Source organism: Rosa rugosa, chromosome 4 (genome assembly GCF_958449725.1).
Source record: "Rosa rugosa chromosome 4, drRosRugo1.1, whole genome shotgun sequence".
In the NCBI taxonomy this organism is placed as follows: domain Eukaryota; kingdom Viridiplantae; phylum Streptophyta; class Magnoliopsida; order Rosales; family Rosaceae; genus Rosa; species Rosa rugosa.
The window spans coordinates 37,655,302-37,679,891 of record NC_084823.1 but is presented as its reverse complement, the minus strand read 5'-3'; the positions used below and the strand labels follow the sequence as shown (position 1 = coordinate 37,679,891).

At 36.9% G+C, this 24,590-nt stretch overlaps 3 protein-coding genes and 1 pseudogene across 6 annotated transcripts; 3 read left to right on the top strand and 1 right to left on the bottom strand.

Moving 5' to 3' along the window:
* The first annotated feature begins 94 nt into the window (after nucleotides 1-94).
* Nucleotides 95-3,496, top strand: LOC133706822 (vacuolar protein sorting-associated protein 55 homolog). The gene is made up of 5 exons (XM_062132371.1): nucleotides 95-253; nucleotides 2,416-2,547; nucleotides 2,660-2,699; nucleotides 2,862-2,943; nucleotides 3,052-3,496. The coding sequence occupies exons 2-5, from the start codon at nucleotides 2,449-2,451 to the stop codon at nucleotides 3,242-3,244; spliced, it is 414 nt and encodes a 137-aa protein (XP_061988355.1). The 5' UTR covers nucleotides 95-253; nucleotides 2,416-2,448; the 3' UTR covers nucleotides 3,245-3,496.
* A 585-nt stretch (nucleotides 3,497-4,081) lies between these two features.
* On the top strand, nucleotides 4,082-7,280 carry LOC133745559 (eukaryotic translation initiation factor 3 subunit B-like). The gene is made up of 4 exons (XM_062173647.1): nucleotides 4,082-4,273; nucleotides 4,372-4,612; nucleotides 5,531-5,674; nucleotides 6,882-7,280. Exons 1-4 carry the CDS (start codon nucleotides 4,092-4,094, stop codon nucleotides 7,047-7,049), a joined length of 735 nt encoding a protein of 244 aa, XP_062029631.1. The 5' UTR covers nucleotides 4,082-4,091; the 3' UTR covers nucleotides 7,050-7,280.
* An 835-nt stretch (nucleotides 7,281-8,115) lies between these two features.
* On the bottom strand, nucleotides 8,116-9,312 carry LOC133706879 (uncharacterized). Of its 4 annotated transcripts, none has more exons than XM_062132430.1 (2): nucleotides 8,970-9,312; nucleotides 8,116-8,884 (listed from the first exon to the last, which is right to left on the bottom strand). In XM_062132430.1, exon 2 carries the CDS (start codon nucleotides 8,852-8,854, stop codon nucleotides 8,327-8,329), a length of 528 nt encoding a protein of 175 aa, XP_061988414.1. In that variant the 5' UTR covers nucleotides 8,855-8,884; nucleotides 8,970-9,312; the 3' UTR covers nucleotides 8,116-8,326. The 4 variants fall into 4 exon arrangements, with proteins under 4 accessions (XP_061988414.1, XP_061988411.1, XP_061988412.1 ...); XM_062132427.1 differs by having other exon boundaries at nucleotides 8,116-8,872; XM_062132428.1 differs by having other exon boundaries at nucleotides 8,116-8,865.
* Nucleotides 9,313-22,229: 12,917 nt separating this feature from the next.
* LOC133744761 (uncharacterized) lies at nucleotides 22,230-23,378 on the top strand (annotated as a pseudogene).
* Nucleotides 23,379-24,590: the final 1,212 nt, after the last annotated feature.

Here is a 24,590-nt window from a genome sequence, read left to right as displayed (position 1 = left end):
ACATAGTATTACCTCTCTGTTTCTTACTGAATTAATCATTAATAATTAATAATAATAAATCACAGTCATAACAGAAAAGCAGGGTAATAATAATAATATCTGTTACAGCACTCCCACTCCAAAACTCCAATACTTGGTCTCTTCTGGAAATGTTGCTGTAGAATTGCAGCAGCAACCATCATCAATCTCCCGATCCAGCCACGCGTTTCCAACGCTGCGTTTCGGGCTCTCTCTCACTTCCAACCCATCTCTGGTACGCCTTCCTCTTCACAATGAAATCTTTCAGATTCAAACTGCGTGTTTCGGAACGATGAAATCTCTATGAAAGTTTCACAATTTCGAATCTTTATTAGAAACTTTGTGAAATGCTTTGGTTTTTTTTTTTTTGTTGGATTTGATGGGTTGATAGTAATTCTTGTTTGTAATGAGCTTTGAAATTCATCCTTTTTCGTCGTTAATTGTCTTCATTTCATTTCCTTATTTGCTCCAATTGGGTAATTGATTCCATGGCTTTTTTACCACCCAAAAAGTACAAGCAAGGCTTTTTCTTGATCTAAGTAACTTTATATCAACTGTTCCAATGTTACCAAGTTAGTCTTGATTTTCAGTTAGGAAAAGTTGCTACTAGTTTCTACTTAAAGTTTGGAATGTTATTGCTCGACTTACTTTTTTAACTGCTTCGAAAATCGGAATCCTTTTAAGTTATTCAAGGAATGGTTTGATTGTGGACAATGTCGAGCAGCGTCACGCATCAAGAATTGGACTCAATATGCGAGTGGAAGTGCTCCGTGGAACAGTTGATTTGTATTTGTAGATTTTGTGATCCATGTTTTAGGTGTTGCAAAATAGTTTTAAGATGTTTCCTAGAGAAGTATGGAGTCGTGCTCATAGTGAAAGAATAAATGCAGTAAATGTATCGAGTGGCCTCTGGAGTGAACACACAAGGGTCAGTTTAGATGTCAGAATACTCGAGTCAATGCAAGGAACATCATCAATCTACCTTAGAAATTTTAGCCATTTAGGTTAGTTCTCATGGTCTTTTCCATGCATTCAGCTGTCTACATTATAAATGGTCGATTAGATTTGATTCCTAATGTTTCTATAATAAAGGCTTTTTAGGTTAATCTTTTAAGTCACTCTTATCATTCGTCTCAACACTCTCATTCCTGAAACATGAATGCAGATTTTCTGTATTAATCCCAACATTTTCTCATAACAACTAGTGCAATAACAGTTATGTAGAGTCTCTCCAATTAAATTTAATCATTTCTTACCAATTATCTTCTGTCTAGTTGTATCTCTATCCACTTTGTTGGAAGAGGTCTCAAGTCGATACCACCTCCTCACCCAATATCCTTTGATACCCGGAAATCACACCACCCCACTTTGCAGGTCTGAGCTTGGAACTAGGGCCTCCAGCCAAAGCTTAAATCTGTAGGAAGCACCAGCAAATAGCAGGGTAGGTACCTTAAAGTACCAATCTCTGGGCACATTCTCCATTAAATAACAAATCATTTTGCTTTACTGATAAAAATATTTAACTTGAAAAATGTGCAAGAAGTCAGCTTCTTAGAAATGTTTGTATTTCCTTTGTCCGCAATGGTACAACGTTACCCATATCCAAAGAGTGTCTAGAGTAGTTGGATTGGAGCCTCCTAATTGTCACTAAATGTCTTTGAACATTTTCCCTCTTGAGTCGTTTCTCCTTATTTAGTTATTTAGTCTGCCTCTCAATTTGTGGTTAATATGAGGCAGCTGTTATTCTTCTATCAGTCAACCTTAATTTAACAAGAAAAAAAAAAACTATATTTAGATTGTGGTGGAGAATACACTTAAACCCGACATTGAGTCCATTTATTTAAAAGTATCTCTTAATTGTTTTGTGCACACAGAAGAACTTTTCCCTTTGTCCAATTTCAATGCAGTGTATATAGCTGTTTTGTATTGATGTTTTAGTCATATGAAGTTGTATCACATGGAAGTATGAATAGTCAAAGTCATTTGTATGCTGACAAACAAATAATCATTTCCTGGCTGCTACAATTCTTTTCTTTACCATTATAATAATTAAGTCCAGTGTGGTGATATGTCAGTTTACAAGCCATGACTTCTGTTTCACATTAAGTTACATTCAAGTGGACGTGACTCCTATTTTGCATGGCTTTTCTACGTGTGGCTTATACTGTGATTTTGCCTCAAACATGGCTTGAATAGGATGTCATTTGTTAAATGTGAAGTAAATGAAAATATGTATATGAGTCTCTTCCTCAGTTTTATTGATCATTGTGGAGAGTCATAAGACTTCTTGAATGTCGTTAGCTCTTTCTAATCTCAATGGACTGCTTTTTGTTATTTGAATTTCCCGGCTTCCAGAATATGTCCGCTGTAATAATTGTAATCACTTCACAATTTCAGTTTTTCCAATCTATGAGGTGAGGGAAGTACTTGATGGCTGACTTACCACGCTATTTGCGGCTTTGCTTTCAATCTGGGAAACTTGCTTTCTTGGCAATTTTGGTATCTGGAGGGATTGTATTGCAAATTTTGGTGGGTCCTTGTTCTCTTTTCTATTTGCTCAAGTTAAATGTAACTGTTGAGCTTGTATTAGTTCCAAGGTCATTATCAATACTATGTTCTCATGTTATGTGTTTTGAGGCAGGCATGTGCTTTGTACAATAATTGGTGGCCGATGCTAACTGGTAAGGAACTGAACTTCTGTATCTTTAAGTTTTCTCATGTCACTGAGAAAATGATATTTTTTAAAACTTTATCCCCTCTAGAGGATAAGGTTGCAAGAACTTCCTTTTTGTAGTTGCTCAATGATTTTCATATGGTCTAGTAATTACATTGCTCTCTTGCAGTAATAATGTATGTGCTTCTTCCGATGCCGTTACTGTTCTTCGTGGGAACTGATTTGTCTGTTTTCCAGGAATCTGATAATGGGTACTTCTTTTTCTTTTGAACTGATTAACTGAAACATATATTTTGTAGTTTAAAGCTGCATCAGCATTCATCAGCTTCTTACTTTCTTCCTAACAAATGATGAAACAGCTGGGTTAATGTAACCAAGTTCATGACTGGAGCTTCAGCCATTGGAAGCATTGCAATACCAGCCATCTTAAAACACGCTGGTGTTATTGGTTGGGGAGCCCTGGCCTTGGAGCTCTCATCCTTTTTCGTATTTGTACTTGCAATAATGTGTTACATACGGTCAGATGAAGATGACAGCTACAGTTCAATCTGAGATATGGCTCTCTAGGAGATTACCAGATTTCTGTAAAGGTGTCATAGGTTGCAATAGAAATATAGGGCATTTGTATCTGTTTGTGCGCGATGATCACCACTACAAGCCTGTTATAGATTCAGAAAACATTTTCGGTGTGATTCTTTGTCCATGTATTTGAGTGGGGTTTTGAATATTATTACATGTTTTGACCTCTCGTAACAAACTATGGGGCCTATTGTATTGACAGAGTAAGGTGCCTTTTTCTGGTCACATTTTCTAGTATGAACTGTGAATGTTCTTAAAACAGGGTTAAGCCTTCACTTGCAACCCATTGACTTGAAGCATGTTGTGCTTGCATAGCATTAAGCTTGCCCATCATGGTGAAATGAGCTTAAGTTAAAGCAAAAATGCAATAGTAACATAACCATGGGTGAGGTTCAACTTCATCCTTAGGTGAGGTTTAGGGTGATCGACCGAATTCTGGGTGGATGTGAAGGAAACTCGAATCTACTTATCGAAGGTATATTCATTGCAACTAGATGTCAGAGTTTTTTCATCATTGAAAAATGGAGAGAGAATGTATTCAGTTTGGGTTGTCATCAAAAGACGAAGAAAACATGAATACATTCTCTTCGGTCTCAACTTTCAACTTTGACCAATTTAGTTCGGGTTGTAATCATAGTTTCGGCTATAGCCCTCTGCCAATTGTTTGATTTTAGAGATGGTATTAAAAACCGTATAGCAATTGTATATGCAGTACAAATACTTGAAAACATACTGTGTAGTTAATATGTAAAATATCCCAAAATAAAACATCCTTGAATGGCAATTTTGGCATCAAGTTAATATGTAAAATATCCCAAAAATGGGGCATCCTACAAAAGCAACAGGACTAGCCTCCAACTCTCCATCCCAAAAAAGTAAAAGCACCAACATGACAGTAGACAGCGCCACCATGGAAGACATGGAAGCCAAGGCCGAGCAGCTCGGTATCCAATTCTCCTCCATAGACTTGAACTCTGCACACCCACCTCAATTTAATTTCAGGTACCCGACACAAACACTCTTCCTTAATTCCTCAACTTTGCGACTTCAAACTACAAACTAGTATTCCTTTAAGAATTGATTCGTTTTATGATTCACAGTGAATGCCAAGAAGTGTTTTACGATGACAATGGTTTCATCCCCAATATTGAGTTTGGGGGTGTGATCGTGGTCAATAACCTTCCCATTGTTGAGGCAGAGATGGCCCAGGAGCTTGAAAACGAGATTCGAGTGGTGTTTAGTGAAGTTGGTGTTATTAAAGAAGATGGGTTCTCGATGCCTGTGAATCCCAGCACCCAAGAAACCTTGGGTCATTGTTTCATAGAGTTTAATTCTCGTCAGGTAGTTGCTTCATTCCTCTGCTCTGTTTTAGTTTCAATTGTTTCTTGGGTTTGTTTAGTGTCATGCAGTGAATTTTTATGGTTTTTGTTTTTGCTTGAATTTGATAACCCAGTTGTGAAAGAATTCACAGGGATGCAAGGGTTTAGTTTTTGTAGCATAGACTACATTCTGTTTACATATTGTAGACTACATTCTGTTTACATATTGTAGACTACATGTTATAGTTATCAGATTGTATATGAAAACTTGGAAATGAGTGTAGAGCCTAGAACATCGCAGAGTTCATAAACTCCATTTTCCTCCAGACAGGGAATGGGGAATGATTTTGAGTGTATAGTATCTTTGTTCCTTGGAGAATGGATGAAATAAAAACAAAATGAATTTTGAAACAAGGAATGCTTTTAGGCTTCCTGTTAGTCTTCAGTTTGCTCTTAGTTTCGGTAAAATCAGTTTTCCTCATTCATCTAGGAATTAGAATGCAACATGGTCTCTTTAGTTCTCTTTTGCTTAGGTGAGCTGTTTTGAGTAGTCAGGTCTATTGATCATTGTATGATGTTGAGGTTAAGGATCTTTTATGCATCCAAGTGGAAAGTTTGTCCTTGCTGTCTTGGAATTTTGACTCATAGCATATGCAACATCTGTGTCTTTCATAAATGGGAAAAATGGTATAGCTCTGTTGCTGTAAATGTGTTTGGGTGAGTTTAACAAATCAGAGCACGTGCACTCGATATGGTTATCCAAGTCCTCTTGATTTGCCAATGATAGTGTTTGATAGTAACAGTAACTTGTATGAAGGGGTGATATTAGTTGGTTTATTCGTTTATAAAGTTTGGGCCATTATCTTGTGTAATAGTAAAATCATGCTTACAGAAGTATGTATTTCTTTGTCATCTCATCTTTTGATGATTGCCTTTGTAGGAAGCCACACTTGCTAGGAGCAAGAGAGATGGATACAAGTTTGGTAACTGCAAGTTGTCAGTAAGCCTCTATGATGCCTTTGGCAGTGAAGTTGCTACCCCTGACATGGGGACTTATTTAGAGACTAATGCATCCTTTTGTGGGGTAAGTTTCGCAATCACATTGTATTTTTTGAATTTTGTATTTTTGAGTTGTTTGTCCATTATATTGTCTATCATCCCGTCCTTGTTAGATTTAGCAAGTAGTAATGTTTCTTATGATTTTTATCATGTTATTTAATACTAAATTCCATCTACTTTCTCGTGTATATTGAAATGTATGCATACTATAATAAACTTCAACTAAAGGAGAACAAGCAGATTCATTGAGACATTTCATTTACATTTTATGTTAAAAAAGTGTTTTTCTTACCTTCTTTCACGAAGTAAATCAACTTCCTTTTGTTTCTTATATATATATATATATATATATATATATATATATATATATATTAATTTCTGTTAGCACGTCTCGTCATTGAGTTGAGAATAGCATGAACAAAAAGTATTGGTAAAACAGTAACTACTAGATCCAACAAGCTGTTTACTTTGGCTTCACATTATTAGAGACCACTTACAACTTGCCATGTCATTAGTGTGCTACAAACAAGATTGTTCCCTTAGTTGCATCATTATGCAGTTTAAGTTCATAGCTCTTCCATAAGGCAGTTAAGTGGCCCACCATCCAAGTGATCTAACTATACTAGTGATTCCTGTTATCTCAACTTATTTTCACCATAATAGTCTCTTGACTCCTGAGTACTGACACCTTGTGCTGTTAAGTCCAATGGCAAAAAACATCTGAATAGTCCAACTCACTGCAAGAGGTGGTCACCTGTGGCAATACTAAATAATTGCTTGGGTTAGTGTTCTTCAGGATCTAAATTATTCTGAACATCTTATCACATCTCACACCACCTTTATCATGCTGTATTTTTTTCATTCATGAAGGGATTGGAGCATGAAATACTGATACTTAAGTCTCTAATATATGGGATCTTCTATTGCCATGTACCAATTACAATAATGCATTCATCTAGTATCTTGAGTTCTTATGTTGGCGGATGTGTTAGATGCATCATAACATTCTGATGGTCTATTTTTATCTGCTCAAATGATCCTCACTTAACAGAGGATTCAGTCTCTGCAAATCACTACAGATTCCATTGAACCATTCTTATGTGCTTGGTGCGTCAACTGATATTATCTGCATCATCGGACAATTGTTTGCCAGATTTGATCATTGGCGTTTCTGCTAGCAAATTTATGTTTGTAGTATTGGTTGCTCAAATATTTACTCTTTTATGCTGCAGTCCTCAAGGTATCCAGGGTCGCCTTCCTTGCTTAGTCCTGTAACAGAGGAAGATGAAGAACCCGTTCATAGTGATGAAACTAGTGCAGATGACCACGATGACATAATGCAGTGCAGTGAGCAAGACAATTATATGAGCAGTGAGGAATTTAGGGAAGTCATTGAATAGAAATATGATCACAATTCCTAATGGGGATATGCGGAGGGGATATATGCGGTGGAACTGATTAGGTTTCAAATGCTCATTTTGTCTTGTGCTGGATCTGATTACAATCTTTCCAACACTCTTTGGAACATTTGACCTGCCGCCACTAGTAGGAAATGATTGTATTCTTGTATGGATGCTGTTATGCAGTTTGAGCCATCAATATTGAAAACTAGTATCCTCCTTTGCTTATTATCGGAAGGACAAATAGCTCTTCAATTCCTTTTGACATCTAATAATCAACTGACATGATGTAGAATTCAAGAAAAAAGAAAAAAGAAAGTGAAGGAATTTATGTATAATGTGCACATTGTGGGGATTCATCATTCATCAAAGGAAACTGTGATGGAAAGAATTGAGATCGAGATGCGCACATTGCTGTCATCGTTTTTGACCATCTGCTTTTGCACCAAGGCTCTTCACATTGAAAACAGCTAGCATAGCTAATTCTTTTGCTTCTGATGGATCTACATCTACCTGCTGCTGTTGCTGGTAGCTCTCTTTCTACTTCTCCGCTGAAGACACATCTAAACCAAAACAACAAGCACAGCAATAAGGGCAGTAATCTAACATAATAGAAGTAATACTACGCTGTCCTGCTGCCCTTATAGAAACGATGATGATGATTCACTCTGTTTAATTTGCAGTAATTGCCGAATTTAATTGGAGATTCATCATCAAGGCTCTGTCTAAATTTTCAAAGTGAAAAAGCGCGGGGTTTTGGATTTGGGGAAGAACCATATATAACTAACAGGATTTCCACTCCCTATCCCACGATAGTAGTTGCAAGGAAAATAAATGGTTGGCCTTGTGTTTTTTTCGAAATTAGTATTACATATTTACAGGTGTACCATTACGCTCAAGTAACATGGGAAAAGAGAAGAGAGCAGAAATTAGATGCAGTAAAAGAAAGAGAACAACTTTGGAGGGTTCCTTTGGCATTCTTGCTCTCCTTTGGACGAGCACGCATATGTTCTTTCAGCTGAGGAAAGAAAAAGGACTAAGCAATGGTTTAAATCTTTTTCACCATATTAGAGGCTTATAAGTCAAATTTCACCTTTCACATGGTTATTAATGGGAGAGTTTTACATTCCACAAGGCCGCCTTAGAAGTTATAATCCTCATCTTCATCATCATCCTTTTATCACATTGTTTGAATGGTGACAAAATAACCATTCGAAACTCTGCTGGATTTTGTATTTAAAGCCTTTCAAGCTAAATAATTAAACATATCACCACATTCAGTGATGATGACCAATAGAAACAAAATCGTCTGGATTGATCAATATACGAACTTTCAAAGAACAAGACCCGCAAGGAAGGACTAGTGATGCTGGCAAAGCATTTTGTGCCTCAAAACATAGCTTGCTACCATCTCTTACCAAAGCATACCCCATTTTCTCCAACTCCGAAGAATCAACAAAGTAGTAATCACCACATCGACACTGGTAAAATAGCTGAATGACGTCTCCTGCATCTTCAGCCATCACGTCTTCCAAGCTGATATCATCGGCTACAAAAGTGTCATGTCTAGAAGCTATTAGCATATTGTCATAAAGTGCACGAGACCTCGAATCACTGAGGATATCCCAAGCCTTTTGCACCTTCAAGAATCTATCTGCTGACTCGGATGTAGGTTGTAGTTTATCAGGATGACTATTAAGGATGGCAGATCTGTAGCTTGTTCGGATATCTTCATAGCTTGCATCTTCCTTCACAGATAGTATGTCATAGTGAGTTTCGCGAATGAAGTTATTGCCAAGCACCATGGTGGGGAGCTCTGCTTGCTATCAGACTAACTTTAGAATCAGATTCAACCAAATTACAAACGAGTCATGCAGAAATTCAAGTAAAACAGAAAGGATGAAAGAGAAGCAAGCTCACCCATCTCACGGCGACGTGCTCGATTTTCCGAACTGGAGACATTGCCACCGGTGAAATAGACGGGGCCGGAATCGTGGAATACCAAATTATCTCTGTGCTTTCGGCGGACAGGTCTCAAAGTTGGGCGACGGGGAGACTCAAAGTTAACAAATATGAAAGTATGAAAGTGAAATTTTTGGGCTGGGTTTTATTAGGTTTGGAAGAAAGAAAAAAAAACGGTAGGGTCGGGTCGTGACTGGGTTTTATTCGTTTTTATGGTTCACAGTGAATGCCAAGAAGTATTTTACGATGACAATGGTTTCATCCCCAATATTGAGTTTGCGAGTGTGATCAAACCTTCCCATTGTGAAGGCAGAGATGGCCCAGGAGCTCGAAAGCGAAATTCGAGTGTGTGTTTACTGTTTAGTGAAGTTGGTGTGGTTAAAGAAGATGGGTTTTCGATGCCTGTGAACCCCAGCACCCAAGAAACCTTGGGTCATCGTTTCATAGAGATTAATTCTCGTCAGGTAGTTGCTTTATTCCTCTGCTCTGTTTTAGTTTCAATTGTTTCTTGGGTTTGTTTAGTGTAATGCAGTGAATTTTTATGGTTTTTGTTTTATGGAAATGAGTGCACTGCATTCTGTTTCCACATTGTAGACTACAGGTTATAGTTATCAGATTGTATATGAACACTTGCGAATGAGTGTAGGGCTTAGAACAATGCAGAGTTCATAAAACTCCATTTTCTTCTAGACAAGAATGGGGAATTATTTAAGTGTATATTAGCTTTGTTCCTTGGAGGATGGATGAAATAAAAACAAAATGAAGTTTGAAACAAGGAATGGTTGTAGGCTTCTTGGTAGTCTTCAGTTTTCTCTTGTTTTCGGTAAAACGAGTTTTCCTCATTCATCTAGGAATTAGAATGCAAACGCGGTCTCTTTAGTTCTCTTTTGCTTAGAGCAAGCTCACTCGTTGGGTCACCAGGACAGAAAAATTGTCGGTGGTGTACATGTGATAAAAGTGTCGGTGGAGTTTTCAAATTTTCACTCTTTTCAAAAACTTTGTCAGTGGTGTACATGTGATTAAAGTGTCGGTGGAGTTTTAAAATTTTTCACACTTTTCAAAAACCTTGTCGGTGGTGTACATGTGATAAAAGTGTCAGTGGAGTTATAAAAAAAAATAATAAAATATAAAAAAATGTGTCAGTGGACATATAATTTGTCTACCCATAAAATTTTATTTGGTTGCATTTCCAAAATGTTCATCAATACTATTTATTTACATCATACATTTCTCATTTACAAAAAAAAAAAATTAATAAAATATTTAATGAACAGTAACTGACTGGTGACCCTGACCCAACGGGTGGAAGCAACAGTCCAGTGACAGTGAATAGTTTTCTGTCCTGGTGACCCAACGAGTGAACTTGCTCTTAGATGAGCTGTTTTGAGTAGTGAATCTTTTATGAATTCGAGTGGAAAGCTTGTCCTCGCTGTCTTTGAATTTTGACTCATAGCATATACTAATAAAACATCTGTATGTCTTTCATAAAGGGGGGAAAATGGTATAGCTCTGTTGTTGTAAACGTGTTTGGGTGCAAACGGGGTTAACAAATCAGAGCACGTCACGTGCACTCGATATGGTCATCCAAGTCCTCTTGATTTGCCAGTAGTGTTTGATAGTAACAGTAACTCGTATGAAAGGGTGATATTAGTTGGGGTTTATTGATCATATATAAGGTTTGGGCCAATATCTCGTGTAATAGCAAAATCATGCTTACAGAAGTATGTATTTCTTTGTCATCTCATCTTTTGATGATTGCCTTTGTAGGAAGGCGCACTTGCTAGGAGCAAGAGAGATGGATACAAGTTTGGTAACTGCAAGATATCAGTAAGCCTGTATGCTGCCTTTGGCAGTTTAGTTGCTACACTTGACATGGGGACTTATTTAGAGACTAATGCATCCGTTTGTGGGGTAAGTTTCGCAATCACATTGCATTTTTTTTTAATTTTATATTTTTCAGTTGTTTGTTCATTATATTGTCTATCATCCCGTCTTTGTTAGATTTAGCGAGTACTAATGTTTCTTATGATTTTTATCATGTTATTTAGACCTTATAATGGGAGCTTTTCTACTTAGAGCTTTATAATAGAAAATGGAAGTTTTGCCAGGATATTCAACACTATGGTAAGTAAACATGTTACAAGTCGTTTTAGGTGTCTTGAACAAGAAACCTCTTCACAGGCAATTTGTTATTAAATGTCCTCTAGTAAAAACTTACACAAATGTCAACTATATTTTAATGTATTCAAGGGAATATAATTCCCGTGCAAGTTTGCAAGTCTTAAAGTTGCTTACAGTTGGAAATGACATAAACATTCGTGATTGCTCTCAAATATACCAAAGAGAGGTACTTGGCTATATGAGGACCACAGTTACTTGATGTTGGAGTACCAGTAGTGGTGCTTTGCAAGTTATGATGTTGTTTAATTGTGGATTGATAGAATCATGTGAGTATGGTTCCTGTAGATTGGTTTCTTTCATGCACACCAGCCATTATGAGTATGGTTCCTGCAGATTGGTTTCATTCATACTTGTCTTGTACTTGATTAGAGATAACTGCATCCGCATGACTTGGGATATGATTTTTGCATTGTGCTTAGAGATGCATTGCTTTGATGAAATTTGCATTTTGAGAATGAATGCTCTGTTTGGGACATATATTCATTAACACTTACTATTCTCTACTATTTTCTTGACTTTTGCAGTTCAGGAGTCTAGAAAAATTCATGGACATCCTCAATGAAAGCGTTGTGTTTTGAACTTGTAAAGTTATAGTTAGATCATTGTTAGTGGTTATTTATTGGATCATTACTTATAGCTTAATAACTTTGTGCCCATTGTATTGTATTTTAGTTATAATATATATATTTGGTTAGTATTATATTGTATCAAATTATATATATTTTAATTTTTTTTTTTTGTGTCATGTAAAAGATACAGTGATGTTTTTTTTACGTCTTAGTAGACTTTAGATGATGTTTTTATGAGATACAAGAACGTTTTTCTTGTGTCCTTGTGTGGCACCCCTAGACGTGGGATACCACAACGCCGTGACTTTAAGCCAATAGGGAATCGTCACGTCACAAGGACATTCCGAAACCCCACTAACCCAAAGCCATTAGGCCTTTTAAAAATTTTGAAAACCTTATTTCAGAAAATTGAATTTCGTCAAACACTTTATAAATAAACAACCCATTTATTTTAAGACGGAAGGTATCGGTAAGTCGTAAGGGAAAAACGAAAGTAAAGCAACGCCTTAAGGCTTACAACACAAATTGTCTAGAAATCCGAATGCGAAATACAACAACGAAAGAAGAGACACTCCCCAGGTGTGCGAGCCTCTTAGAGTCTGATAAAGCTCATTTATTGAAAGTAGGAGTTGCGATCGAGAAATGGAAATACCAAGTGGAAAACAGGATTCTTGAAAACAACACCGAAACACGAACACTGCCACGTCACTAGCTCCTAGTCCAGCTCCTCCACAGTAGGTTGTTTATTACCTAAAAAGTAGGGGTGAGCAATTCGTCCTCGCTAGCCCAATAGGGGCCGATCCAACCGATGCTAGGTTTGAAAATACGATACGAAAACATACATATACTACATATATATGAGCGCGCGTTGTAAAAACGATTCAAATCAAGGCAACCAAAAATATTCGTCATATTTTCAGAAATCATATGCAGTATGCTAACACCAAGTCTGAGCTCAGAGATACTTACCTGCAGGGTTTCCAACTTTCCCGGTGACCGAAACCTCGGTTTCCTACACTCGGTAAACCAGGCCAACTACCAATCATAGCCTAAATCCATCAATACTCATAATTTACTTTCCTTACCGGCTATGGGTAGCGAGAGTGTCCATTTATTGGTCCAATGTCATATGGCATCACTGTCGATCAATTCCCTACGTACACTACTAAGGTGACACGGGCTCGACACAACATATGGTCATATCGCCCCTCCAAAGGTTCACAGTTTCGACACCGTAGGAAGCATAGCTCCTATCACTCTCAGGTCACTAAATAAACATATCTCCGATATACAAGCATGTCTAGCCTCGGATTTTATCTCAATAATTAAATATCAACAACAAATAAGGAAACGTTTATCTCGAGGCATCAACAATGACAACAAAAAACAATGCAGGATTTTTCACGCAACAATATATATATATATATATATATATATATATATATATATATATATATATATATATATATATATATATATATATAAGCATATACACACAGGAAATGCCACTAACATGGAAGGGACAGCTCACCCTACCTGGATATAATAGGCGTGTCCCCACTTTGGTCCGCTTCGCTAAAGTTTCCTACATGAACTTGATTCCCTGATTGAATAATTAACCCGTTAACAAACATTCCTTTTTAATATCACTTAGGTAATCAATATTTTGCGCATCTAATGTTAATTAAATTGAGGCCATCTAATACCCAAAACATAATAGGAATTCGGATTCAAGCCTAGAATGAAGAATCTCACCTCAAATCAACTTATGAACGGAGAAATCTTGAAAACCCCTCTAGTTTGCTTTCGGGTTTGAGAGATTTCGTGGATTGAGGCTTGATCTCATGATATCATGCTCGGATTTGGGTAGAGGAGAAGAAAACAAGAAAATTTGGAGGTTTTGGCGTTTTCCGGCGGTGGCGGTCGGTGCGGCGTTTCCGGCGGCTGGGAAATTTCCGCGAGAGGGTAGAGAGAGAGAATCTCGGGTAGAGAGAGAGAGAGCAGAAATGAAAATGAGGCTAGGGTTGGTTTTGGTGTTGTTTAGTTTCTATATATACCCAAAACAAGAAATGACAAAAATTTCCTTCCATATGGGCTTTGGGCTTTAATCTGATTTTCACTATAATTTCTAACCTATTTGCAAGCCCAACACCAAATCCAACTTCCAATCCTTATTTCCTTATCGAAATTTCTCAACATCCCCACAGTTCCAAAACCCTATATTTCTCTAGACCTAGAAATTAATCACGCCTTATTTCCTAATGGCCTCAAAAAAAATTTCCTAAGCACGAAATATATGTGCTAAAAAGTAAAAGAAATATTACGGGGGCTCACACCTTGTAAATATTAGATGATGTTTTTTTGAGTTTCAATGACGTTTTTCTAGTGTCGTTGTAGACATTACAGGACGTTTGTGAATAGAAACAAGGACACTTTTTCAACGTCCTAAAAGATGACTTATTATGACTCCTTGATAGATGACGTTTTCTTTAAGCGTCATCTAATGTTTTTAAGGACGTTTTTCAAACGTCCTTAAATCCATTTTTTGTAATAGTGCCCTTTAGTTCATTACTCACATATAGTCATATTAATTAACATTCTACGTTTAGCTCAGATGGAATTAGATAGAATTAGATGACGTACCATATATGCATAAAGAGATCTATGAGTCTAGTTTCTGTAGGTTTTTATAAAACTAGATTCCAAGTTTGTATGCGTTCCTAGTTCCAGTTTGAATGTAGCAAGGTCAGCTCAGGAAAGCAGAAAACTGTGCAGTTGTGTCACATCAAAGGCAAAACAGGGAATACTTCCAGTGGTCCAAATGAGAAGTTCTTTATATGGCATTAAAGCTCTATCTGTGTTGCACATTCTGGCCAAAAATCTCTTCCATTGGACCAGTGATGCTCCCAGTATACAGGTTTGAGTGGGTAAAGGTCATTCTGGCAAAATTTCTGTTCATTTTCCTGCTTTTTCTCTAACTTCACAGGGCTATAACTTTCAAACCACTTGGAGTTGGGAGGTGTTCCATATATGCACAGAATGCTAGCAACGTCAACTTCCACTTGGTATCTCAGTCATCCGACGCTGCATCAAAAAGTTATGGGGGCTAAAACATGGGCTGATGGCACAAATTTGTGGTTTCAAAAGATGCAAAAAGATGATTTCTTACCTTTTTGTCCTCAACTACTTCTTCCTTGGAGTCAACCTAGCATGGAGCTTACATTCGGAAGTCAAGGCCTTATGGTCTTGAGGTTGGGGTCCTTGTTGTCATCTCCAAAGGTCGTGAGCATGGGAGGTCTACAAGGGAGAGATTTTCTATACACTTTCTCACTTTTCTTCCTTTTAATCTTTTGATTTCCTTTATTTACGCTTCTATTATGCGTTGTTTGATTTAATTTGCCATACATTGAGGGCAATGTATGATTCAAGTGTGGGGGAAGGGAATTTGTCTAAATTTGAGTCTTAAAAAAAAAACAAAAAAAAATGAAAATTTTCAAAAATCCAAAAAATTTTGTTAGTTATTTTCTTTCTTTTGGAATTTTTAGTTCTTGTTTCTCAATTTTCGTTTTGTTTTCGAGTCTTAGGTTGCCTTTCAACTGTCAGGGTTGAACTTATATCTCTGAAATTATAGATAAAAGAGGATCACAATATTGAGATGATGTCAAAATAATTCTTTGGTTAATTACGATATATATAAAGCATATGATGTGTAGTAGATGTGGTTTTATTGACCTTGGTACAGAATTATGAGCATGTTGATGATGAGTTTTGATTCATAATAACCTTTGTGAGAAATTGAGCCTATTTGATATTCTTTGTGAGTGTTTATTGAAAAATATATTCTTATTTTCTTGGTGCTTAGTGATCTCATTATCTTTCTTTTTGATTGACTGCTTGCCACAGATTAAGTTTAATGGACTCTAGAGATTACTAGAACTTACTCTTGTACTGGTCGAAACTTTTATCAATACATGTCCCTGATTTCGGAAATGATAAATGCACCTAGGCACTTCCACCAAAGCCAAAAATAGCCTGTGTCCCTATTTGTATATACAAGATGTACATCCCTTAGTTCAACCCCTTTGAGCCCACATTTGAACCTTTTCTTTCATCACCCTCAATATTCCTAACCCTTGAACCTTCGTATAGTTATATCCCTACCCTTGTTCTAAAGATTTAGTGGAATTTTAACTTTGAAACATGCAAGATCAAGGTAGCGTCAAGGATGATGAAGATGAGGAGAAAGAATAAGTGTGGGGGAAAGACTTGTCCATGATGAAGAAAAAAAAAATGTATGCCAAAAAAAAAAGTGTGTACGGCAATGAAAAAAAAATGTATGAAAGTATATATAGATTTTAGTCCCCCCATTGTGGATAAGGAGTTTGTTTTGAAGTGAAGGCCTAAGTACGATGAATTTGGTCTTTGTCCTATTTCACAAGTGTTCGAAGGAATATTAAAATGAAGCAAGGGTCCAACACAATGACATCCGGCCTCAATAAAGACACACAAGAAGTTCAACGTTGCAAGATGCCTTGGTGACTAAAAGAAAACATCTCAATGCTTCAATGAAGGCTCCGCTAGGTTTTTAGAACACTTTGTGATTTTTCCTTACCCTTTCGTTTCTTTGAACCCCTAAACCTTGGCCCCATTACAACCCCAATTAAGACCTTTTTTATCCTTAAGATGGGCAGCCTTTGATATGTGGAGATTGGTTACAAGAGTTGAGCATATGGTTCGGTCTGTTTGGCAAGTAGTTGGTATCCTTCATGAGATCGAAAAACAAAAAAATGCAAATATTTCGACATAGCCTTTCCTTCTTAATATATGTGAGCTTTTTGTTTGTTGAAAATATTATCATCTCTCACATATATTTGAGTGACAAAGCTTTTAAGCATTAGCCTCGATCTGAGAGAAGAAAGAGTGGTGAATCTTGTGAGGTTTGAATCATACTTGTTGGATACATGTTGAGCTCCACCCATCACCATTGTCACATCCGTGTCTTACATGTTTATATGTGGAATATATGTTTTAATTAACTTTCGAATTATTCATGATTGATTCTTGGTTGTGTGCTAATCTTGATGCTATGAAAGTAAGAGATTTCTAAGACAACAATGTGGAAAGTAGGCTAGTTTGTTTTGAGTCTTGTTAGTTTTGATTTTGCTAAGGGACTAGCAAAAGCTAAGTGAGGGGGAATTTCATAGGAGCATAAAATGCGACGAATCTATAGTTCAAACATTTATACTTTTGCTTAGTTTATTCCTTAAAAAGATCAATTTAACTTTGTTATTTTCTTAGGTACTTTGAGAAGTAGTTAAGGAGAAAAGAGAGCTACTGTGGGAGAGGATTTTGTGGACTACCCGTCCTGCCATGTCACATACCATCGAACTACAGCTCCTTCTCTCTTACCGTGATCGTGATCACTGCACTGTACCAAAACTTCGATGCTGGCGTTCGAAATGAAGCTTACATAATGGAATCACACAACTCTAGTTTATCGTACTACGAAAAATTAAAGTGCGCCTAGGGATAGATCGATCTAGCTACAAATTGAAAACAGAGCTTGTTTTTGTTTCTTCAATTTTTACAATTAAGCTGAAACAAGAGTAAAGAGATCTAAATAGGCCGGCATCAGTGCTTATCAAGCTTGTGTGCATCCAGTGCATCCTGATTGACAAAGCACTTGGGAATCAGAGGGCACAGTCCACACACGTATACCTTCTTTCTCCCGATGGTGTCCGTCTCCACAGCAAGCTTGCTGTAGTGTAGCTTCATGTGTGGCTCTTTTTTTTTTTTTTTTTTTTTTGTCAAGGGTTTCCCACGCCCGGTTCCATTTATTAATAATAGGAAAAAAGAAGAAGCTAATACAAAGGTATTACAGCGGTGGACTAGCAACCGCTGATACAAACAAAAGAGACAACATAAACCAAAGAGAGGAAAGTACAAATTGGAACTCAGAAAAATGAGCCCGAAGCAAAATGACAAAACTAAGAAAAACGATACGCAGGTCTTGTGGATAAATCATGATCAAAAGCTTCTTTCAAAAAAGATGGGATGGTGAGCCACCAAACCCCACCCTTATTGGAGACACCAAAGTTTGCCAGCTTGTCTGCAACCATATTGCCTTCTCTATAAATATGAGAAACACGAAAATTTATGTGTGGCTCTTACTACTACAAAAAATGGATTTAAGGACGTTCAAAAAACGTCCTTAAAAACATTAGATGACGCTTAAAAAAAAGGTCATCTATCAAGGAGTTATAGTAAGTCATCTTTTAGGACGTTCAAAAAACGTTCTTAAATATCTTTAAGGACGTTGAAAAAGTGTCCTTGTTTCTATTCACAAACGTCCTCTAATGTCTACAACGACACTAGAAAAACGTCATTGAAACTCAAAAAAACATCATCTAATATTTACAACGACACTAGAAAAACGTCATTGAAACTCAAAAAAACATCATCTAATATTTACAAGGACACAAGAAAAACGTTCTTGTATCTCATAAAAACATCATCTGAAGTCTACTAAGACGTTAAAAAATGTCCTTGTATCTTTTACATGACACAAAAAAAAATTTAAAATATATATATATATATATATATATTTTTATCAAAAGAGGTCAGCCCATAGATGCAGCAAGCAATACAAAAACGAAACACCTCTATGGGGTCGACAGAAAGAATCGCTTCTCATAGTACCCTGAGACTCCTATTCTAAAACAAGAACAAGAACCCAATATACCCCTAGTACACCCACCTTTTAGACAAATTACGTACCATTATTCCAAACAAAGATCAGTAACCTCTGAAGCAAAAAAAAAAAAAAAAAAAAAACCTCAAAGATTATGATCTTTGCGACCTATAAAATTTAAATACTTTTCAGAAGAGGAGTGATACGCTCAAAGCAAGCGCATAATTTAACCCTGAAAACATCGTTAGTAGTATAAGCAAATAGGGATCGTTCTATTCCGGGGATTGAGGGTACACCTGTCATTGTCAAAAAAAACAAATAAAGAATTAAAATAATAAAGTAAAAAGTATTATGTACAAAAATAAAATAAAGAATAAAAATATATACAAGTTAATATAAAAAGGGGGGTTTTGAGATTATAGAATTGGAATTAAAATTAAATGAAATAAAGAAAGTGTAAAAACACATATACAAGGGTGGAACACAAGAAACAAAGATCAAAACTACAATCATATGAATGAAATCCAATTACAATTCCTATAGTTGATTATCTATGTCATGAGAAATAAGTTGACCATGTGAAACATTCGAAGCAAATGATTTCCCATATTTTACTTTCCTTGAATATTTAATCTAAGTGAAAGCACCTAAATTAAACCTATTGAACATGCAATCATAGTCTAGAAAGCTAGCTAATCAAGAACACATTCAATGCATGAAGAACAAAGAAAGGATGTCAACCAAAGTGCACAACCTAGTATGAAAAAGTCCATCTATTTGCAATCCTCCTTAATTGATTTCGACTTTTGTCCAAAGCCTTTACTACTTAAATCTAGCACCAATTACATGCATATATCCTAAGTTGGCCATCAAAGAACACATACATATAAAAGTTTTCCATAATCCAAAATCAATTAAGCAATCTCACATAAGCAACATAAAAATCAACATAAAGAAATCACAATTTTTATTCAAACATAGAAATTGGGCTTAAACTTTGCCCTTAATGTTATTGTTAACTAGAAACAAATTCCTACGAAATTAAATAAGGAAAAAGAATGAATTACACCGTGAGTTGGAGATGGAGATGGAGTGCTTGAAACGTTGAAATCTTGAATCTTGGAAGCAAGCCTTCAAGGTGGACGATGGAGGATATGATATTCCCGGCTCCTTCTTCTTCTTCTTCTTCTTACTTGAAAACGCAGAATTTTGCAACTAGAGAATGGAGAGAAAAATGGAATGGAAATGGAGAGACAAAGAAGATGAAATGGATGAAGGAATGTTTTTTAGAGTGAGAGGAGAAGGTGTTTATATAGGGAAGAAAAAGAAGAGTGAAATGATAAATGGAAGAAAAATAATGAAAGTGGTTTGTAAAATATGGAAAAGATGGAGTAATGATGAAATGAAAGCAAGGCATGAATGTGCAGAAGTATGGAAGTGATGATGATCTATTGGAGCAGAAAAATATATCCAAGGAAAAAGAGAAAAGCATCTAGCTTTCTTCATGTGGGTAGGAAACATGAACATGTGATGTTGAGCTGTTTTTTAGATCAGTTTCTGCCCCTTTATTCCTTCAATTATTTCTCCAACAAGCATTCCCAATTTCACTATGACCTCTTCATAAAAAATGTTCCATTATGAGTGTAGATCACCCTGGTAAAATTTCAGATTTTTATTCCATGTGGTTGGGCCGAAAATGCTGCTGGACCTCTTACAGGTCCAGTTTTCCAGTTTTGCTTCTGTAGAAAATTGGGCTGATTGTTTGAAGGCCTTCCACTCAACAAAAGTTCTTGCACTCTTCATAAGAAATGATCCTTGGGCTGTCTAGAATGGATCTGGAAAGTTTCAGCTCATTTGAAGTTCATTTGGTCCGGCGGCCGCTCCTTCTTCCTTGCTTGGCTTGGTTTCTCCTAGCCGGAGTAGGAAAATGTGTAAAATTGACATTTTAGTACATTTCCATTTTTCTCCACCATTTATAGGTAAGTGTGGACCTAATGCTCATTTCACCATCATTTACTCCAATGTACCTAAGAAAATAGAAATTGAGTTAAAAATCGATTCGTTAAGGAATTAACTAAGCAAAATGTGAGGAATTAACTATTAAAATACCACATTAAAATGCTCCTATCAAGGAGCAGTAGACTCCCCTTCCATTCCTACTTCCATCTCCATGTCTTCCACCTCAGCAATCTCAGCATCCTTAGACATGCTCGGAATTCCAATTTCACTAGAAGAAGCGACGTGACTCTTGCATTTCAGACAAGCCCAGCCATCCCACCAGTGAATACCAGCCCACATGGCCATTACTATGGCCACCCCAACAATTCCTAAGGGCACCCCACTGCAACCCAAAGACTGCAGCTTGCCGAAACCACCGACACCCGCCGCCTCCGATGAGATTTGGCACCTTATGGAGCTAAAAACACCCCGGCCAAGAATCTCTCGATCCTCTTCCATCACCAGTTTCCGGCCACCGCCACAGTACACATGCCCACCACCACAAGCAGCGTCGGCCCCATCCCTAATACCCTGACCTCGAGCCCAGATCAAGATAACGCCACTAGCAGCAGCAAGAGGAGAACCTCAGCAAAAATCCTTTAGGCGCCGACGTGACTTGTCCTTGGCGCCACCAAGGGCTCTAACCGCACCCCAAGTCCTCCAATAGTCTACACCGGCCGGGGATTCAAGCTTCTGATCCGATAGAAGCGGATCCAGGATCCACCACCCCAAACCACGCATTCCTTAAGGAGCCCCAATAGCACTCCCCGCACCTATAGTCACCAGAGAGGCCATGCCGTCATTCAAGCCCGAATGACCCAGTCCCCGCCACCACTGATCGCTCCGTAAAAAAACAAGATGAACAGGCCTAAGCCTGCTATGGCCACCATTGACAAATCAACGGGGAAGGTACAAGAGAAAGCAACCCAAAGAAGAGACTCTCCCAAAACCCTAGTAGAGCGCTAGGTCAAGGATGAGGAAGTCATAGCTTGATAACTAATTGAAAAAAAAAATATTACCATAATAAAATATATATAATTTGATACAATACTAACCAAATATATACATTATAACTAAAATACAATACAATGGGCACAAAGCCACAAAGTTATTAAGCTATAAGTAATTATCCAATAAATAACTACTAAGAGCATCTTTAGCAATGCTAGCTATATTTTAGTCATTTTTTAGCTAAAATAGCTAAAAAGTTATTTTGGCTAGCCAGTTTTAAAACACGTTTGCACCAATGCTCTCTATTATAGCTAACCTTGAATATTTAATTTTGAATTTTGAATTATAAATTACATAACCCTAATTTTTCAACGGCTATTTTTTATTATGTGAAAAATTGATCTCAATGGCTACTTTTTCTTGGTGGTCAAATTGATCAATTTTTTGCTCGCTAAGAGCAAAGATAGATATCTATTTTCATATCAGATATGATCTGCTCTAAATTAAAGTGAAACTAAATCTTTTGTGCAAGAAAATCATATCAAAGAGATATATATTAGGCTAATCGACATCATATTAAAAAAGACACATATTTTGCTAGCAAATCATATCAAAAGGATACACATTCATTTGTGAGATATGTATATTTACGAAAGATTTGGCAAAGCAACAAACAATGGAAGTTGATCATTCTCATTTACTTGGAAAGATTAGTTGCTAGTTTGACGAACATGCAAATCAATAATATATATTGATACCCGGTTTTTCAATCTTTCATCTCATATCTCAACTTCATTTAGTCTAGACATCTCATTTATATTGTGTCCAATGGCGAGTCAATCCATAGCAAGTCGTTGGATGCGTAAGAGGTTCCTGAAAAAGAATGATATTGCGGATGAAAAATATGAAGATGATCTGATTAAGCGGGTAGTTGAGGAGAGGGAAAGACCAGTGCGCCGTGGTTCAATCAAAGGTAGGATTGTTGTTCCGCGCTATATAACTAAAGGTCATAAAAATCTCTACCGTGACTACTTCGTTGATCCACCTATATTTTCTGATAATGTTTTTCGGAGAAGGTTCCGAATGAGACGTCATGTTTTTCTTAGAATTCAAAATGCAGTGCTTTTATGTGATCCATATTTCTTGCAAAAAAAGGAATGCTGCGGGAGCTATCGGCTTGTCATCATATCAAAAGATAACTGCTGCACTACGAATGCTTGCTTATGGAGTTCCAGCAGATTATGTAGATGAATACGTTCGAATTGGTGAAAGTACTGCTCTAAAGAGTCTTAAAAGGTTTGTTAATGCTGTAGTTGTTATGTTTGGTGATGAGTACTTGAGACCACCAAATAGTAACGACATAGCTAGATTGCTTTCAATTGGTGAAAAACGTGGATTTCCTGGAATGTTGGGGAGCATAGACTGTATGCATTGGAGATGGAAAAACTGTCCATCTGCATGGCAAGGTATGTATTCTGGTCACTACCATGAACCAACAATTATATTGGAAGCTGTAGCTTCATATGATCTTTGGATTTGGCATGCATTTTTTGGGTTGCCAGGATCTCATAATGATATCAATGTGTTAGATCAGTCTTCTTTATTTGATGACCTAGCCACAGGACGTGCTCCTCCTGTCAACTATTTAGTTAATGGCAAACCGTATATATGGGATACTACCTTGCTGATGGTATATATCCAACATGGGCGACATTTGTAAAGACAATACCAGCTCCACAAAGAAATAAGAAGAAACACTTTGCTAAACAACATGAGGGAGCAAGAAAAGATGTAGAGCGAGCATTTGGAGTACTCCAAGCACGTTTTGCAATTGTACGAGGACCAGCACGTTTATGGAATCAAGAGACACTTAAGGATATCATGACAGCATGCATAATAATGCACAATATGATTGTGGAAGACGAGCGAGATGATGACCACTATATTAGAAATATTGGTCGAGATCGTGATAGCTAGTGAAATTGATCAAATCATTGAGAATTATGATATAGTTGGAGAGCCTTCAAATGTATTACCATCACATGAGCGAACACAAACATTGATGGAGTTCATTGACAACCATCTCCGCATTAAAGATGGGGAGACTCATTCTAGACTACAAGGCGATCTTATCGAACACTTATGGCAGCTACATGGAGGAGAATGAATTATCATTTTGTAGTACTCATTTTAGTTATTGGTTTCTGTTTCAATTACACTATTGAATAAAACACAGTATTTGTGTTGAATTTTACATAAAAATGATGAAATTGTTCTGCATTAAATTTTTGAATTCAATACAAGTTGTCTGATATGAGCAATGCATAAAGAACAGTACTAAGTAATCTTGAATGAATCTGTAATTATTTCAAAACTTAAAGAGAACAAAGAAATTATTGAAATTCTTTCAAGTCTTATGAAGAGAACAGTGCTAAAGATAGAAGTACATCATCAGCTCTCAATGTAGCTGAAAATGTACAACTTTCAAAGCAACAAAAAATGAGAAAAGAAAGAGATTTGCACCAAAAATGAACTGACATCTAGTTCGCACTTCACATGTGATTCCAAACTAGTTTCCGTTAGCAGCTCTTTTTGCTATGATTTCCTGTTGAAGTCCTCTAAAATATTCTGCCGGCATTGGTTCCATTGTAGAAGTATCAATTGCCATTATTGCATTATCCTCTTTTCGAACTTGAATTTCAAGTTCTTGTTTCCTCAGCTTAATGTTCTCTTGTTCTGCATCATACATCAGTTGAAATTGCTCATCCTCCTTATGAGCATGTTCAACTTTCAGAGCATAATAGTCTCCTAATTCAGATTGGGCTGCTTCCACTTTCTCTTTAGCTTTTGCCTTCCTTGCCAAGGTCTTGGTAGCCTTTTTGCCTATAGGCCTCTCCAAGCATGGAGACTCATTGCCTTCAACATTGCCATCAGCTAAATCTATTGTATCTGGGCTAGCAGATGGAGTGATAAGAGACGAAGTAGCAGGAACCGTAGCATGAGTTTTCTTAGGTTTTTTCCTAGAGAGTTCCAAGTTCCATTTCGGGTGGAACTTCAACACATGCCAACAATGCTCATATGTAAAGTTGTATCCTCGCTCCCTCCTAAACTTTTGTTTGGCTTCCACAATCTGAACAAACATAAAAACAAAATAGAGTTAGTTATTCTATACTATGCAACTTGGAATAT

Coding starts and splice junctions, on each gene's coding strand:
- LOC133706822 (XM_062132371.1), top strand. CDS start 2,449: ATGGCTGACTTACCACGCTATTTGCGGCTTTGCTTTCAATCTGGGAAA. Junction 2,548..2,659: donor GGATTGTATTGCAAATTTTG/GTGGGTCCTTGT, acceptor GTTTTGAGGCAG/GCATGTGCTTTGTACAATAA. Junction 2,944..3,051: donor TTCCAGGAATCTGATAATGG/GTACTTCTTTTT, acceptor ATGATGAAACAG/CTGGGTTAATGTAACCAAGT.
- LOC133745559 (XM_062173647.1), top strand. CDS start 4,092: ATGGGGCATCCTACAAAAGCAACAGGACTAGCCTCCAACTCTCCATCC. Junction 4,274..4,371: donor CCACCTCAATTTAATTTCAG/GTACCCGACACA, acceptor TATGATTCACAG/TGAATGCCAAGAAGTGTTTT. Junction 4,613..5,530: donor TAGAGTTTAATTCTCGTCAG/GTAGTTGCTTCA, acceptor TTGCCTTTGTAG/GAAGCCACACTTGCTAGGAG.
- LOC133706879 (XM_062132427.1), bottom strand. CDS start 9,011: ATGTCTCCAGTTCGGAAAATCGAGCACGTCGCCGTGAGATGG. Junction 8,873..8,969: donor AGCACGTCGCCGTGAGATGG/GTGAGCTTGCTT, acceptor TTAGTCTGATAG/CAAGCAGAGCTCCCCACCAT.